The sequence below is a fragment of the Pelobates fuscus genome, chromosome 4 (genome assembly GCF_036172605.1).
Source record: "Pelobates fuscus isolate aPelFus1 chromosome 4, aPelFus1.pri, whole genome shotgun sequence".
Classification (NCBI taxonomy): Eukaryota; Metazoa; Chordata; class Amphibia; order Anura; family Pelobatidae; genus Pelobates; species Pelobates fuscus.
The window spans coordinates 174,639,874-174,657,187 of NC_086320.1; the positions used below are offsets into that span (position 1 = coordinate 174,639,874).

General features: G+C 38.9%; 1 protein-coding gene across 1 annotated transcript in view; it reads right to left on the reverse strand.

The window, feature by feature from the left end:
* Window positions 1-17,314, reverse strand: part of GMDS (GDP-mannose 4,6-dehydratase) — a 752,713-nt gene that overhangs the window by 661,374 nt on the left and 74,025 nt on the right. The window contains exon 2 of the mRNA XM_063451788.1: window positions 4,672-4,716. Coding sequence (XP_063307858.1) covers window positions 4,672-4,716 — 45 coding nt within the window. The remainder of the gene's footprint in view (window positions 1-4,671; window positions 4,717-17,314) is intronic.

Consider the following 17,314-nt stretch of genomic DNA (forward strand, 5'->3'; position numbering starts at 1 on the left):
GAAATCCAGCCACTGGCTGCTCGCTGTCATTTAAAACATATAAATGTATCCTATATAGAGGTGTTAGAACTACGGTAAGAGTATGTGTAAAAAGTAGCTATTTAGATCTAAATAGCTACTTTTTCATATGGCAACATTTTTATAGTTTTTGCTATAACTTTTGGTTACATGTACTCTTACCGTAGCTCTCTATCACTTCTATTTAAAATACTGGTTTATTTACATCCAGTTTTAAATTAATTTAGGCGATATGCCCCTAGTAAAGGGCACAGGTAGGGGCAAGCTGCAAGATTTTACCTGTGCCAGGTCCCCTCTTATTGCACTAGTGACTGGGCAGCAGTAGGAGGATTTAACCTCCCTTTTATCAATATGGGGGTCATAATACCCCCATAGGTTTTAATGCTCGGGCTTGGGGGGGGGGGGGGGAGGAGGGGGGAGAGGGGCTGGAAGGAATAGTTATTTATTTATTACAAGAAGGGAGCTGGTAGCGCTGCCGGCTCCCCTCTTTTTTTGTCTGTGTGCGCAGTTAATTCCCCTGCAGCACAGAGTCTATTAAACGAACTAAACGAAAAGGTAATGCATTCGGCATTTGCCCTTTTGTTTCATTTATATTTTGTAGGGCTTTCGTTTATGTTTTAGTAAACGAATAAGAAAAAAAAACAGAATTTTCGGACTAAATCGTATTCGTACGAAAACGAATGCATATGTCTAGTACGCATATGCTGAATCTCCAGCTGATAGGCAACTACTAAAAGAAACCTATGAAAGTCAAAATCACACTGTAATGGTTCATGGGAATTAACAAGTGGAGGTCCAACATCTGACAGTAAGCACACCAAGCAAATATTTCTCTTAATTACACAGAAGGCCTTCATTCTCACATACAGGGCATCACAAACCCACACTAAGTAGCACAGAAAATGAAAGGAAAGCAAAGGCATTGTTTGTTGGAAATGCTATAATAATTCAAAGACCGAAAAAAACAAAACAATATACTGGACTGTATTAACCCCTTAAGGACCGCTGACGGTTCAGGACCGTCAGCGGTAAAATGTGCGTTTGGACCGCTGACGGTCCTGAACCGTCATAACGGTCAGGGGCTACTTACCTGATCGTCGTCGGTCCCACGGCGGCGATCAGCTCTCCTCCCGGTCCAGGGGGACTGCCTGTCTGCCCGGGCAGTCCCCCCTCGGCAGATCAGGATCACTCGATCACATGACCGCAATAGGGGTCCATGTGTCTGCCTGCAGGGGGACTGTCTGTGCTGACAGGCAGTCTCCCTGCATCTGTAAAATCAAAAATAAAGTGTAAAAAAAAAACAATCAGTGTAAAAAAAAAAAATAATATGTGTATATATATATGATATATATACATGTATTATATCTATATATCTATATATAATATATGTATATATATCATATATATAATACTAAGTGTATTTTTATATTTATATATACGTATATTAATATAAAAATACACTTATATTTAAATTACACACAAATATATACAATATATATAATAACTATATATATATATTATTATAAAATACAAATAATATGTTAATAAAAATAAATAACAACAAATAAAAATAATTTTTAATAATTAAAAAAAATTACATATATATATATGCAATTTTATTCTAACAGTATTTTGATATTGATATATATATATTTATATCAAAATACACTTAGAATGTAATGATATATATATCTATGTATAAATAAATAAATAAAAATAATACGAAATATACATATGTCCACATACATAATTACATAAATAATTTCATAAATATACACGTAGATGTCAAATATATAAATATGTATATACCGTATATACTCGAGTATAAGCCGACCCGAATATAAGCAATGAATGCAGTGTGCGCGTATGAGTGCAGTGCGCGTATGAGTGCAGTGTGTGAGTGCAGTGCGTGTATGAGTGCAGTGTGTGTGCGTATATATTAATTGAATATTTATTTCCAGTGTGTGTATATAATGAATGCAGTGTCTATGAGTGCAGTGTGTGTGAGTGCAGTGTGTGTGAGTGCAGTGTGTGTGTGATGCAGTGTGTGTGTGTGATGCAGTGTGTGTGTGTGATGCAGTGTGTGTGTGAGTGCAGTGTGTGTTTGTGTATGTGTTGGTGGGGGTGGGCATTTAATATATTATTAATTATTATTTTTTTTTTATTTTTTTTATATTATTTTTTTTTTTTGTATTATTATTTAATTATTATTTTTATTTATTTTTTTAATTATATTTTTTTTCGGCCCCCCTCCCTGCTTGATACATGGCAGGGAGGGGGGCTCCTTCCCTGGTGGTCCAGTGTCATTGGTAGTTCAGTGGGGGGGGAGAGGGGAGCTGGCAGAGCTGTACTTACCTTTCCTGCAGCTCCTGTCAGCTCTCTCCTCCTCCGCGCGGTCTGTGCAGCTCCCTCTGTCAGCTCCCAGTGTAAGTCTCGCGAGAGCCGCGGCTCTCGCGAGACTTACACTGGGAGCTGACCGAGGTGCTGAACGGACGGCGCGGAGGAGGAGAGAGCTGACAGGAGCTGCAGGAAAGGTAAGTACAGCTCCCCTCTCCCCCCAGTACAGCTCCCCTCTCCCCCCAGTCTGCAATGCAAATTGCCATAACACAGACTATGACTCGAGTATAAGCCGAGTTGGGGTTTTTCAGCACAAAAAATGTGCTGAAAAACTCGGCTTATACTCGAGTATATACGGTATATTAAAATTCTACGTGCATATTTATGTAATATTTTTACCTAATTAAGTAATTTTAATGATTGCAATTTGAGGGACCTGCCTGCCAACCCAGGCCAAAAGTCCAGATAATTTAATTTGCTAGCACTGTGTTTAACCCTGTAACTTTCTATGACACCCTAAATGCTGTACATGGGGGTACTGTTTTACTCGGGAGACTTCGCTGAATATAAATATTAGTGTTTCAAAACAGTAAAACATATCACAGCGATGATATTGTCAGTGAAAGTGAAGTTTTTTGCATTTTTCACACACAAACAGCTCTTTCACTGAGGATATTATTGCTGTGATATATTTTACTGTTCTGATACACTAATATTTGTGTTCAGCGAAGTCTCCTGAGTATAACAGTACCCCACATGTAGAGGTTTTATAGTGTTTGTGAAAGTTACAGGGTCAAATATAAGGCTTGATTTTACTTTTTTTTTTATTGAAATTTATCAGATTGGTTAGGTTGCCTTTGAGAGCCTATGGTATCCAAGGAATGAGAATTAGCCCCATGATGGCATACCATTTGCAAAAGAAGACAACCCAAGGTATTGCAAATGGGGTATGTTCAGCCTTTTTTAGTAGCCACTTAGTCACAAACACCGGCCAAAGTTAGCGGTTTTTGCATTTTTAACACACAAACAAATATAAATGCTAACTTTGGCCAGTGTTTGTGACTATGTGGCTACTAAAAAAGACTGGATATACCCCATTTTGAATACCCTGGGTTGTCTACTTTAAAAAATATGTACATGTTAGGTGTGTTTCGGGGATTTATGACAGATAACGGTGTAACAATGTCACTATTGATACATTTAAAATATATATATATTGAAACAGCAATTTCCTACTTGTATTTATAGGCCTATAACTTGCAAAAAAAGCAATAAAGCATGTAAACACTGGGTGTTTTTAAACTCGGGACAAAATTTTGAATCTATTTAGCAGTTTTTTTCATTAGCTTTTGTAGATAAGTAAAAGATTTTTCAAGTAAAAGTCCAAAAACATGTTTTTTTTTTTTTTCCACCATATTTTATTTTTTTTTTTAAATACAATATATGACATAATATAAATACTGGTATGTAAAGAAAGTCCTTCTTGTCGTGAAAAAAACAATATATAACTTGTATGGGAACCGTAAATGAGAGAGCGGAAAATTACAGCTAAACACAAACACCACAAAAGTGTTAAAACTGCTCTGGTCCTTAACGTACAAACATCGCAAAAACAGGCCGGTCCTGAAGGGGTTAAGAATTAGTGTTCATGGAATGGTTTCAGACTAGGGGTTGCATCAGAACCTAGATTATTGTAGAAGATGGATGGTATGTCTGTTTTTAAGCCATTTTGTAAGCACCAGTTCTTCTCTACTTTTGTTTAGAATGTACCATTAAAGTTCCCTTATTAACATATTCTAATATCTAAAAATGCCCAGTATGCCAGCTGCTGAATGCCCAGTATGCCAGTAAACTAAATATAACCTTCTAAATAGAATCTAGAATGATTGGTAAGAAAACAGAGCCCTCTAAGTTCAGTTTTCAATGTGAGCCTGCCATGGATTAACAAGGTTTTTATTGCTTAGTGTAATTTCTGAATTAAAGTGACTTCATTGGGAGTGTGTTTTTTATGAAGTACATTACATCATAAATTATTTCTTAATTCTTTACAGCCTTGGCCTGTACAGGTTGCTGCTTATCTGACCTTTCTGGGAAGTATACACATCAGTTATACCCTGAGGAGGCAAGAAAATACACTAGTGGACCCTGTGCGATAAATAGTACAATAAGCTGGAGTGATTACAGGCCATGCTGCACATTCTTTTTGTTATCTAGGTTTCCAATGGAAAACACACAAGAGAGGACAGCAGAAGAGGAAGTTCTGGATCCTGATACATCCAAGTGATTGCATCAGTCTGTCCCTTCTCAGTCACTTACCTCGTAACCCTTTTCCAAGAGGAACTCTGCCAAATACGAGCCATCCTGGAAACAAGAAAATAAATTAATTAGCAAATGTAGTCATGGAATGAAAATGTGAATAGAGTGTCAAACATTGTTACAGAAATATTTTAGAAATGAAACGAGTAAATAACAACATGCTAAACCATCTTCCAGGTCAAGTATAGAAAAATCTGCATATTATGTGTTCAAACAAAGATTTGGCATTTGATGAGTTAAAGCCAGTGCACATAAGACAATCAAAAACACAACATGATAATTCAGAAAGTGTTGAAAAGTTGAATGCTGGCAAGAGAATTACAAAGTTTACAGCTAAAAAAAAAATAGTTGGAACCGGCAAATAAACGACGTGTACCTGACAATATCCCACCGAACCTACCAATCTGACACAGCAGAGTAGCGGTGAGACCCCCGAGGCTCAGTTAGCCGGATCGCCGGACTCGGAGAGGCAACCTGCTGCGGAGATAGGGTTGCGGCCTACCAACGGGTGCAGGCGCGGGAGAGGCGGCCGACCTCCCCGCCAGCGGCTCGGCGGAAAGCGCTGTAATCCCCAAGACCCCGTTCACCCCCCCTGGCCGGTGAGGGATATCCCGGCACAATCAATCAAGCGACTGTACCAAGCACCCTAAAACTGTGAGCGAGCTGTACCGACCACACAACTCGCAATCCCACGAAGCACTTGAGGCCCAGCCAAAATGGCCGTCCAGCGGGGAGCATGGAAAAAGAAAGAGGTCAGCCATACTACACCCCATCCTCTGGAAACCCTAGACCAGCTGTGTCTGACTTTCTGCACAACACTGTTGGACAGGGGGGTGACCTACCAGCGAGCAGCACAACTTGTGGCCTCGTGGATTAGGCCAACCACCCGCCGACGCCACTACGAGCGCCCATCTCTGGCCTTTCAGGCGGCCGCGCAGCCACCGATAGCCGGTATGGCAGGCCGCGAGGCCACACGTACTGGGTGCACACACCCGCCTTCGCCCACACTGGAGCGAGACAACCAAGCAGGCCGCCCTAAGACGCAGCGCAAATCCCCACACCAGCAAGACCCCCCTCCTCTTCAGGGCACTACTAAGCTCCACGCTACTGAATCCCACACTACACGCCTTCCCGGGCCGAGAGTAACTGGGCACAATACCCAAAAGTGCCGGCCACACAGGCGGAGAGAAGCGAAACGACGACCCAGCTGGCGACCAAAACTCACCGCACTACCCCGAAAGGGACGACCCTGGACCAATACGGATCCCAGGCTCGTGGCAGGAGGACACCAGCTCTCACAAGGCTCCGGGGCAGGAGAGGAGACCCGACAACTGGACGCCACGCTCCCCCACAGCTGGGTTGGAATTCCGGCATACGACCCAAGCTTGGCGACCACCATGTCCACGGCAGGGTAGCGGCAACTCCAGTACACACTAAGAACTGCTACTATCCCCGGCCCACCTGTCAAGCTTCCAGAGCCGGCATCGGCTGAGAGGGGTGGACTGGACTGAACCAGTAATGTTTGTTACCTCACATTTTTCTGTTCTTTTCTCTCTTCTTGCTTTATCTACTTTTTCTTAATATTTGTACACTAATATGCATAGCTGGATGTCTTGAACACTGTAATTGTTTTCCCTGTTTCATAACACGTTCCTAATTTTAAGCAGTCTTTCACATACTACCACTCAACCAGAGCCTGTTACTCTGCTAACCACATATCACAATAAGATATTCTTCATGTTTAGTATACGACCAGACCTAGTAACATAAGCTTAACCTATTCACACTGACGCACTATCTCTATACATGGATCAGCAATCTCTATGTCATAACTTGCCGTCATGGGTGACTGGTTGAGTTACACGCAATCTTAAACGCAAACTTAACCTAGCAACTTGCATGATATACAATAATGCGATACTTATCAGCTTGTTATCTATGTACTATCAAAAAAAAAAAAAAAGGTGCATTGTCTATCTACTACCCACTGTAACTGATGTTTTGAATTCAACGTATGGAATGCCGTTGGGGTACCATATGTATGCCTGTAACCATTATAAGCACTGCAAAAATAAAGAATTAAAAAAAAAAAAAATAGTTGAGCTGGGCAACACACACACACACAGTCATGCTAGCACATTGTTCGGTACAGATGTCAAAACCAGGTGGTTAGCCAGGCCAGGTATAAAATACAAAACAAAAACATATAATAATGCATGCAAACATCATCCCCAGAATGTATAATAAAGCAGCTGACTCTGCCACTATTTTTTTTTTCTTCTTCTTAAATAAATCTGTTCTCCCAATAAAAGTAAAAGAAGCAAAACCCCTGGAAAGTAATATGTGTTCTCTATGATTTACACATTGTGGAATTCCCATAAGAGAAAACCAAAAATGAACATTTCTCTCCGCTGTAAGATAGCCTTGTCTGTAAAATGCAAATAATAAAAAATGTGGGTTGGGGGGGGAGGAGGCTGAAGTGCTGAAGACAGAGGGGAAAAAGGAAAGGGAAAGAGCTGTGTGGATTTAATAAGTTGATGTGAAACAGACCTGACCAGGATTGAACCCTGTCAATAAGGTCTTGTTCTTCTCACCCAAGCTATTTCTCAGACTTTCCAACCACATTGGAACATTCTGAACTAGCAGTGGCACTTGCTTCCTCACTACTTCCTTTCCAGGTCTATCGAGTGATAGGCCTAGGATTTGCATTGAGATGGAAACAGGCAGCAAGTGCTACTGGTGTCTGGCTGACGCACAGCTCAGCTGATTTACTGTCTGGCAACGTAACACACACACACACACAACACAGATTGATGTGGAACTACTTCTGCACCCATAGGCCGCAATTTCTACTTGGTGTCAGTTTTCAAAAAGGGTACAGCAATGCAGCCATTGTTGATGTCTATAATCGGAGCATTGATTCCAGCCCAATGTCTGTGCCAAGATCCCCTAATGAAATCAGGAGAGGAGGAACATTCCAGGAGTGCTGAATGTGATAAAATACACAGGTTTGTTTGTCCAGAGCTAGAATTCCTTTTTCCGCAAAGGGCCACAGGCTATCAACTTTGATGATGTTTGACCATATATATTAACACAAGTTGTGTATGCATGTACTCGCTAATTCAAAGTAAACACTTTGAACTTCTTACTTATGAGAAGGCTAAAAGAATAAAATGGCTCTCTTAAGGAGTCTTTAGAAACCATAACAGTAACGGCTTCAGTCCTAAAAAGTGTGTGAGGGGCTGCATAGTTAGCAACACGCAGGAATATTCTGCATTACGGTCATGCAGGGGAGTTTACCAAACCCTCTCAAAGTCATTTATTGTTAACACTGATCTATGGACTTTTGAACATCCAGTGCACTTAAAGAAGAAATCTGGCACTGCTCTCTATGTACTATAATGTGTGATCTTTTCGATTATTATTTTTACATTTTGGTACACTTATTTATTTATAATAAATAATGAAAAAAATGTGGGCTATAATAAATAAAGCTAAGAAAGTAAAGTCATACAAAGACTTGTTTAGGTTTATACTTATGGTAGTAGTGTTTATAGGAATGAGCATAATCCAATTACCGGTAATCCTAATTTTTAATTTACAAGCGATAAATAAGTGCTTATTAGTAGGAAAATGGGAAAAAATGGGAAAATGGGAAAATAGTTCATGATTGGTCAGAAATATTTTTCACTACCAGAATAAAAAAGTTTCTCATAAACCTCGTGAAATTGGGTGGTCAGGCGTGGGAGGACCTGTTTCAAAGCAGTAATACCATTATTTTTCTCTCACTTCAATTTATCACATTGTGACAGCACCAGCCTTGCAATAAAATGAGACTAAAGTTAAAGGGGCATTCTACGCAAAAAAAAAATAACAGCATGCCCCAAGTGTTATTTCCTGGTTTTGCGACAATCTGTTTTCAAGAGGTTAAACACTAACCAAGGGTCATGTACACCTGTTCCCTGGTCCTTCACTAAACATATTGCTATTGCAAAAATAAAAACAACTGCTGTATTAATTATATCAAAATCTAAAGGGTATTTATTGATTGAGTATCAGCATGCTCCTGAAAATTGCAGTAAGTAATAATAATAATAATAATACTTGTTACTAAACATCCACATGACCAACGGCAGCCAAACCTAGCAAGCTGTCATGGATGACTATAACGATCACTTGCTTTTTGTGTAGTCCATAAACATTCTGTACCGCAGTATGCAGAACATATAGGCTACGAGAGTGAAGATAATATAGGAGGGATGCCTAAGAATCAACCATGATTAACTATATACTACTAAACAGAATTGTGTAAGTACATTGTTTATGGTAGCACATAAACCACTAATTTATTACTCCAATCGTCACAACCACACCAGCCCACTGTTTCATGCCTCAGCTCCAAGCACCAGGACCACTGAAACGGTCAGGCGCTTGCCAAATCCAGCAAAAAGACTATGTCCCTGATGACAAAGGTATACATAGTCTTTTTGCTGGATTTGGCAAGCGCCTGAACCGTATTAAAAAGATTGTAAATGCTACATTTACGTTTAAGAGACAGTAGTTTTTGAATTTTCGAAAATATGTGTGGGGTTTATCAATATTTTTTTTTCATCCCAACATACTTAGTACAGAGCTACGTACGTAAAAAAGCTCTCGGTAATTTTTGCGACCCAGAAGCTGGTGTAAGCAGCACTATTTCTCCCAAATTCTATTAACCAGTTGTAAAAAGAAAAACAAATGCATCATTATACTAAAAGCTCTCTGCCTTCCCTTTAACCCCTTAAGGACCAAACTTCTGTAATAAAAGGGAATCATGACATGTCACACATGTCATGTGTCCTTAAGGGGTTAAGAGCATGTAATAACAGCAACTGATATATAATATTTCAAAATACTGACATCCACATCATTTGTGTACGGTAAGTTTGTTACATCCATATTGCTTTAACACAGAGAACATAAAGCCCAAAGTAAGTTCAGGAAGACCAAAACAAAAACAAAAAAAACATTTACATGCCCTTTCACAAAGAAGCCTTTAAAGTGTCAAAGCATATTACATTCAAAACAAAAAAATCCTCAATTTTCCTATTTGCTGTTTCAAATCACATAAACCCAGATACCGTACATGTAATGGACTTTAAAAGCTGTGGATAGAGCAATCTCTACTTTTAGGAGGTTATAACATTTGCATTCATAGTATTTGTACCAAAGTCACTCTTTTATTATTATTATTTTTTTTTTAAACAGAAGTTTTCCCAAATTTCTACACATCCCGGAAACTACAGGAAATGGTAAGGAAACCTCCCAGTCTCCCTTCTGCTCAGAGTATGGTTTTCAGAAGTATTTTGATCAGGTTAATAACAACGTGTCAGAGCCAAACAGCATACTGTAGTGTTCTTGTTTAAAGCTTTATGCTATGCCAAAAAAAGAAATTACTTCATTACTTTATTTTCAGAAAGCTGACATTGAAGTGATTTTGCACAGCAAGAATACCACTGAAGAAAAAAAAACCTAGCCTTATTGCTAAAATGTATACATTAGGCAATTTGTTTCACTGGATGCTCATAAAACAAAATAGGAGGGGAAAACAGCTTTTTAATTGTGCAGTAAATCTTCCACGAAACAGCACAGTTTGAAATATATGAAAGCCATTGAAGTTTTTTAAGTCCGGTTCCATATTTAAAGAAGGAGGAGCAGAGAGCATTTTGGAATATTATGTAATGGTGGAAAGGGTCATTGTGTCATGAAATTGACAGATGCTTTTTAATTAGCCACCAAAGCAGACCTGTCCAACATAGTTAGGAATTGATCCTTGTATTTTTCTCTGTTATATGACTTCCAGTCTGGCTCCTCGTATAAAAGGTCCACTGGCCAACTGGCAATGGAAAAGAAGACTTAACAGTACTAGAAAAAAAAAACGCTAGATCTAGCTGTGTAATAAACGCATTTTTATGAAACGCTGGATTTGTTTTTTTTATCTATCGCTACAAGTGACCAACAGAATACTGGTGATTTTGTAACTGAACAAAGGAGATGCTTAGTTGAAATAAAAACAGAGCCTTCAAAATTTACTCAACCATTTTATCTGTATTTTGCAAATAAGGTTTTACTTCATACTTAACAGTTACGAGAACACAATCAAAATGGTTTATTCACTAAATAGTTAAACAGTAGTGAACTGAAAATTGAATGTATAATGGAGACAAAATCAGAAAGTTCTGGAAAATTCTACAACTCATCTAAAGACTGGATTCTATTTGCTACAATTCAGTGTTTACTGAATAACCCCACTCGCCTCTGTTTCAGCTGAATCTGTTTAAATGGTGTAGAAAAGGTCAAAAGTGCCTACTGGGGGTGGGGGGCAAGGGGGCTGGACTCCATACTGGAAGGCTGCAGACTGCTGGAGCTCCTGCTTAAACACAAAATAAAAGAAAAATAAATGTGTCTACTAGGATAACTGATACATGCAGATATATTTCAAGAGAAATTACCTGTTTGCAAGTATTGTTTAAAGGAATACATGTGTATTCCTTACCCTATAGAGTTAAAAACACTACTTAGCCCTTCAGCCCCCTTAAATAGTGTTAAAATTCACCTTCTTTCCGGGCCTGCTGACGCTGGCCTCAACCTGCCTCCTTGGCTGACAAAATCAAAATTGATGATCTCAGTTAACCAATTGGATTGGCTAAGATCGTCAATTTGATGATATCAGCCAAGTAGGCGTGGGAGCCAAATGCTGCACTGACCAATCAGCATCTCCTCATAGAGATGCACTGAATCAATGCATCTCAACGGGAAGAGTTCAGCATCTCCATGCACTGACACAAGTAGCACCTCTAGTGGCCATCTGAGTGACTGCCACTGAAGGTGTCCATAGGGAGAAATTTAAAAGGTGCAGGGACAGGCTATAGAAATCAGAACTACATTAAGTTCTGGTGACTATAGTGTCCCTTTAATATAAATGTGCTGTGCACACTTGCCCCACTGATTTAGGTGTAATTGATGTTAAAGCAGCCACATCAGGATACCAGTTTTTGGTAAATTAAAACTGTATTTCACCTTTTTCAGTTGACCCACACTTGCTCTATTTTTGCCCCACTTACATTGAATAGGGTGTCGTATGACAAGTTACAATCTATGAGTCAAATCTGTTTTCCTTAAAAAAATAATAATAATAATAATAATAATAATTTGATTACACTGAACGACAAGACATGTTTGACAGTGTACAAAAGCTGTATTATCCAACAACATTTTCAACTTTTGACAACAAAATTAAATAAATGAAACAACCAATAAGTCATTAACTTATTTTATTGGGGGTCAACAATGTTTTTATTTTATTTTAATGCAGCCTAGAGGTGCTGGGAGTTAAAACAGCACTTTGATTCTCTAATCTGCAAGTGTGACAGGGTTAATTAGCAAGGAATACAGGGGATGATGATTTAGAGGGCTACTGGAGAGTTTGGATGTATCCCTGGCTCAGGGCCCATGTAACATTTTATGCAGTTATTGGATGTTTTCCCTTTAGTTACAGCACAGAATACGACAGCAAATACTTTTTTTTCTTGTATTGATTCCTAGAGTTATTTTTATTTCCCATGATTAAACTAATCCTGACTTGTGTAAAGGTAGTTTTGGAGGAGAACCAGGTTAGCAAAAGCACTGACAATCAGACTGACTTTTTAATCAATTGTCTCTTGAAGCTGCATAGAACCCCTGGTGTCATTACACCAGTTAACCCCTTCATGACAGATTACTTGCCAGAATGAGCATTCCATGAATGGGTTTGCTGAAGCATTAGTAACAAAAAAAAATAATAATAAAAACATTGGTAAGATTGTGGACTTTGGCAGCTTACAGCACAATGGATAACAACTAAAACTAAAGCTGTGAAAAGGGTATAATGCCACTTAAAGAAAATAAAACAAAAAGTAAAACACTATGTAAATAAATTGAGTTGCAGTATAATTAAATTATAATAATATAGTTCAGTACTGTAATGGAAGCTTCCCCAGCTTTCATTGGCTACCCAATGTACTCCCATGTTATCTAATGCCAATTAAACATAGATAATATGATTTGTGGAAGAGCTTCAAGGCCAGCCTGTTTTTAAGACTATGGACCCTCAGTTATGACTGAAACTGGATTCAGCAGATACTGTGGCTAACCACCCAGTTTAACATGACTTTCTATATTGTATGGTTGGACTTAAGCAACAGAAGGACTCCAGACCCCCAAACCACTTCAGCTTGCCAAAGTGCATTTTGGGTAAAGAATGGTCCTAATTTTTATTTTATTTATGTCATTTTGCAAAAAGTGTAGATTTCAATAGAAATTTGCACTTTTATGAATTAACCTTGTTAAATCCTCTGGCTTTCAATTAGAAAACCGGTCGCATTACTTCCTGGTTTGGTTAGCTCAGTGGAGCGAAACTCAAGAGGCAGCAACTGCTCAAAGCACCTGCCTGGCAAAGACTTCTCATTAAACTGCATTGGGAAGTCTGTGATTGGACAGCCACATAAAGTATGGGCAAGGTTAAAAGGGGAAGGCTTGCAAAGGCTGCAGACAAGTAATACACATCTATTGCAAGCAGCTTTTAGTTACACCCCTCAATTAATTCATTGGGGGTATATATCTACTAAACAGTGAGTTCTATTTTTTATTTTTTGGGGGGGCAGTGGTGTCACTTGAAATGTACCAAGTATCCGCTGTGTGCGTTTCCTTCTTCCCCTTTTTGGTTGCTTTCCCACTATTATTGGTTGACATGTGTTCACTGTTAAAAAAAAAAAAAAGGCTTGTATACAAACCCTGTGTGAGTCTAAATAAAGCAGTACTGTCCCCCACTTTATGTGTCTTGTTGATATTTGATTAACTGGAGGAACTTCTGCTGGAACCATTTCTCTGTCTGGAAGATCCTTGGCACAATTAGATGGGTAGCTCTGTAGAAGAAAAGGCTCTCTGCTATATTTCCCTTTTAGGAGAAGGGAACACAGAACAGCATAGGTATGAATCCCATGCCTTGGATCCTTGAAGTCCACCTGTTTCCGGCTACAATTATGTGTGGTAATGAACTTATAATAATAATAAAACAAAAACTCAACTAGTAAGGTTATTGTTAATTAAGGATTGGCCTAAGGCAGCACAGTTGTTTCCATTTGCTTGTGAAATTAATCTTCTTGGTACTTGCCTTATTATCCTTTAGATCAAAATTAAATCAGAACTTACTTTCAAGAGAAGAGTACGCTGATAGATAAGGCCAGTGGGGGTTAATGTATGTAGGGAGGAAACAATACATATTTACATTGAGACTTATTTTCACATATTTAGATAAAGAAGGCGTCAAGATATTTGATCAAGCTTTTCCCATCTATTGTTCCAAAACCATAGCCTCAGATAAGAAGCATCTGTAATTCCTCAAGAGAAATAATAGGAATGGAAGGGAAAAAGGCAATAGCTTTCCTAAATGAGAAAGTGTTATTTTCCCATTTAAAAGTATTTTGCACAGAAGACAAAATGGACTGTGCTGCTCATCAACGCATCATAGCATAACATAATAGCATTCTGAATTAATACGATTTTTGTGATTCTCTTTTCAATAGCTGCCAATGTTGTAAATTATATCACTTTGTATTATATCACTGTATAGAAATGTGAGTTATTGGGGCTCATGCATTTCTACCTTATGCAATGCTGGAAAAAAACGTATAAACCTTTTAAACAGCATTTTCTGTAACAATATATGTGTACAAATATGCAATTTTTGCAGAGACAACCCAAGGCAACATGTCTGCTTCCATGGTATTGCCTCTTGATAAGAGGAAGGGAGAATTGCTCACCTAAAGCTATCCCTCGTCAGTGTTTCAATATACTGGATCAGCATCTTCCTTTATTGACAGGAGCCGTTTCACAGGCACACTCTTGTGCATGCATAAGAATGCAAAAGTGGCGGTTCTATAGAAGATCATGCAGGATACAGATTTTCTCACAAATGATCAATGAATTGCAGCAGCCATTCACCATGCATCACTGCAGAAGAGGTCTGTACATCCTGTGAGAAATGGCAAGGTATAGAGGAAGCTCCTTTCTATGTCTATGGGAAATGGCAAGATATGAAAGCAGCATCGCCACCATATGCCACGTATTCCCAAACTTACTGGTAGTTTGTACTTTCCTCTGACAGCTTCTGATTGTGTTGGAATTTCAATTATATTCGTATATTTTTGCATGGATATATCCATCAATCTGATGCTCCGTCTGTAAATTTACTGGTTATTATCTGCTCAATTTGTAAAGCACTGTGGGTGTATACACACCATTAAATAAATACAAATGAAAGTTTTTTTTTACCGTAAGAACAATAAGGATGTGGGATTCTCTGCCTAAAGAAGTAGTTTTATCAGAGTCCATCCAGATGTTCAAACAGCTACTAGATGCATACTTGCAAAAACAGAATATTCAAGGATATAATCTTTCAATGTACGGTAATAACTACTTGATCCAAGGATAAATCTGACTGACATTCTGGGGTCAAGAAGGAATTTTTTTCCTAGCTTGTTGCAAAATTGGAAGTGCTTCAAACTGTTTTTTTTTTTTTTGCCTTCTTTTGGATCAACAGCAAAAAACAAATGTAAGGAAGGCTGAACTTGATGGACGCAAGTCTCTTTTCAGCTATGTACCTATGTAACATTTGCCAAATGTTTGTGATATTACAGAGCCAAATTAACGGCCAGAAAAAAATGTGATTTGGTTAAAGGGACATTGTAGGCACCTAGACCACTTCTGCTCATTGGAGTGGTCTGGGTGCCAACTCCCACTACTCCTAACCCTGTAAGTGTAATTATTGCAGTTTTTTATAAACAGCAATAATTACCTTGCAGGGTTAACTCCACCTCTAGTGGCTGTCTACTAGACAGCCACTAGAGGTCTCTTCCTGGTCCATAGCACAGGAAACCTGTGCTAGAACGTCGCTGGACGTCCTCACGCTGTGTGAGGACCTCCAGCGTTGCTCAAATCCCCATAGGAAAGCATTTAAATTTGTTTTCAATGCTTTCCTATAGGGAGACCTAATGCGCATGCGCGGAATTGCCGCGCATGCGCATTAGGTCTGCTCGGCCGGTGGGCGGGATCAGTCTCGCTCGCCGGCCGACGGAGCCAGTAGGAGGAGCGGCAGGGGAGGAGCAGGCAGCGACGTGGGACATGTCGCTGCCTCCGGTAAGTGACTGAAGGGGTTTTCACCCCTTCAGTAACTGGGGATTGGTGGGTGGGAGGGAGAGGGACCCTCCAGTGCCAGGAAAACGGATTGTTTTCCTGGCACTGGAGTTTCCCTTTAAACTGTATTCGCATACGCGAATATCTAATATGTTAAAAAAAAATCAGCTACATTTCTGTTTACTAATTCAGCTATTTGCAATCAGCCCAATTAAAAACTAAATAAAAACAAAATATTTTCATTCACTATAACTTACTTTTCTGATACAACCCAAGGAGCCTATAGGTCCAGAAAAAAAACAAAAAACAAAACAATGCACAGCAAATCGCTGGCATACAAAATATTATTTGCATCTTGCAATGTTCAAATTACTACAGATTTTCAAACAACGCTTTCTTTTTCAATGACATTAATTTGGAAATAACAGATTCTCATTTGGGTCAATGCAGTTTCGATTTAGTAAATGGACATACGAATTGAGAATATTTTATCAGTCAACCTGAAATGAAGTGAGTGAGCTAAAAGAAAAGTCACCAAATCTGTCAATCTGGCATTCAGTGAATAATACTAATAGAAGATGCTATCAAACAGATACTACAGCCCAGTGACAACCAGACAGGTCTCAAGCACTCCCACGAGAAAGAGCAGACAGCAATTTAACATCTGCAGAACAGTATTTATAGAAATGTTAAAAAGGTCTTTGTGACTCCTCCACTCCACAAATTTCCACTGCCAAATTAAATTCTTATATTGGAAAACTATTTTCCAGACATCTGTTGCTCTCTATCCCTGCCTGCTTGCTGGAAGCTGGCACTTTACAGCTGTTATTTTTAGGTCAAATGGGACTGCAAGGCATTTATATTTATGTGTGTGTGTGTGTGTGTGTGTGTGTGTGTAGGGGGTTGTATACAAATGTAATAGTAAGATATGTCAAATAATATAGTAACAAAACTTTGTGTACATTATTCACAAGTTTGTTATTAAGACACCTGTTCGGTCCTCACATCTTTTGTAACATGTACATTAGTAACAATGGGATCCCAAACATATATCACTGTTTCCTTATAAATAAATTCCACACACACTGGCCTTGATTTAGAAAAGCTTTCGAAATGTTTCAGTAGGGTTAGAAAAACTTTTCAAATGATTTATCTGCAAACATTCCTGTGAAGAATCACCCTCCATTCATTCGATTCGTTCCCTCCCTGCTATTTTATTCGTTAAATGTATGATTCGGTACTTTCAATTCGTTATAATCCCTTGTTCGGTAAAATAGCTATTTTACCAAACGAGGACCACCCTGGGTAGTAATTAGAACGTAGAATCTCGTGTTATTACACGAAACCGCAAGCTAATTGAGTGGTTCTGGGTGGCCGCCATTTCGGGACCCGAACACGTGGTGAGAACAATGGATGGCGGCCATCTTAAAAC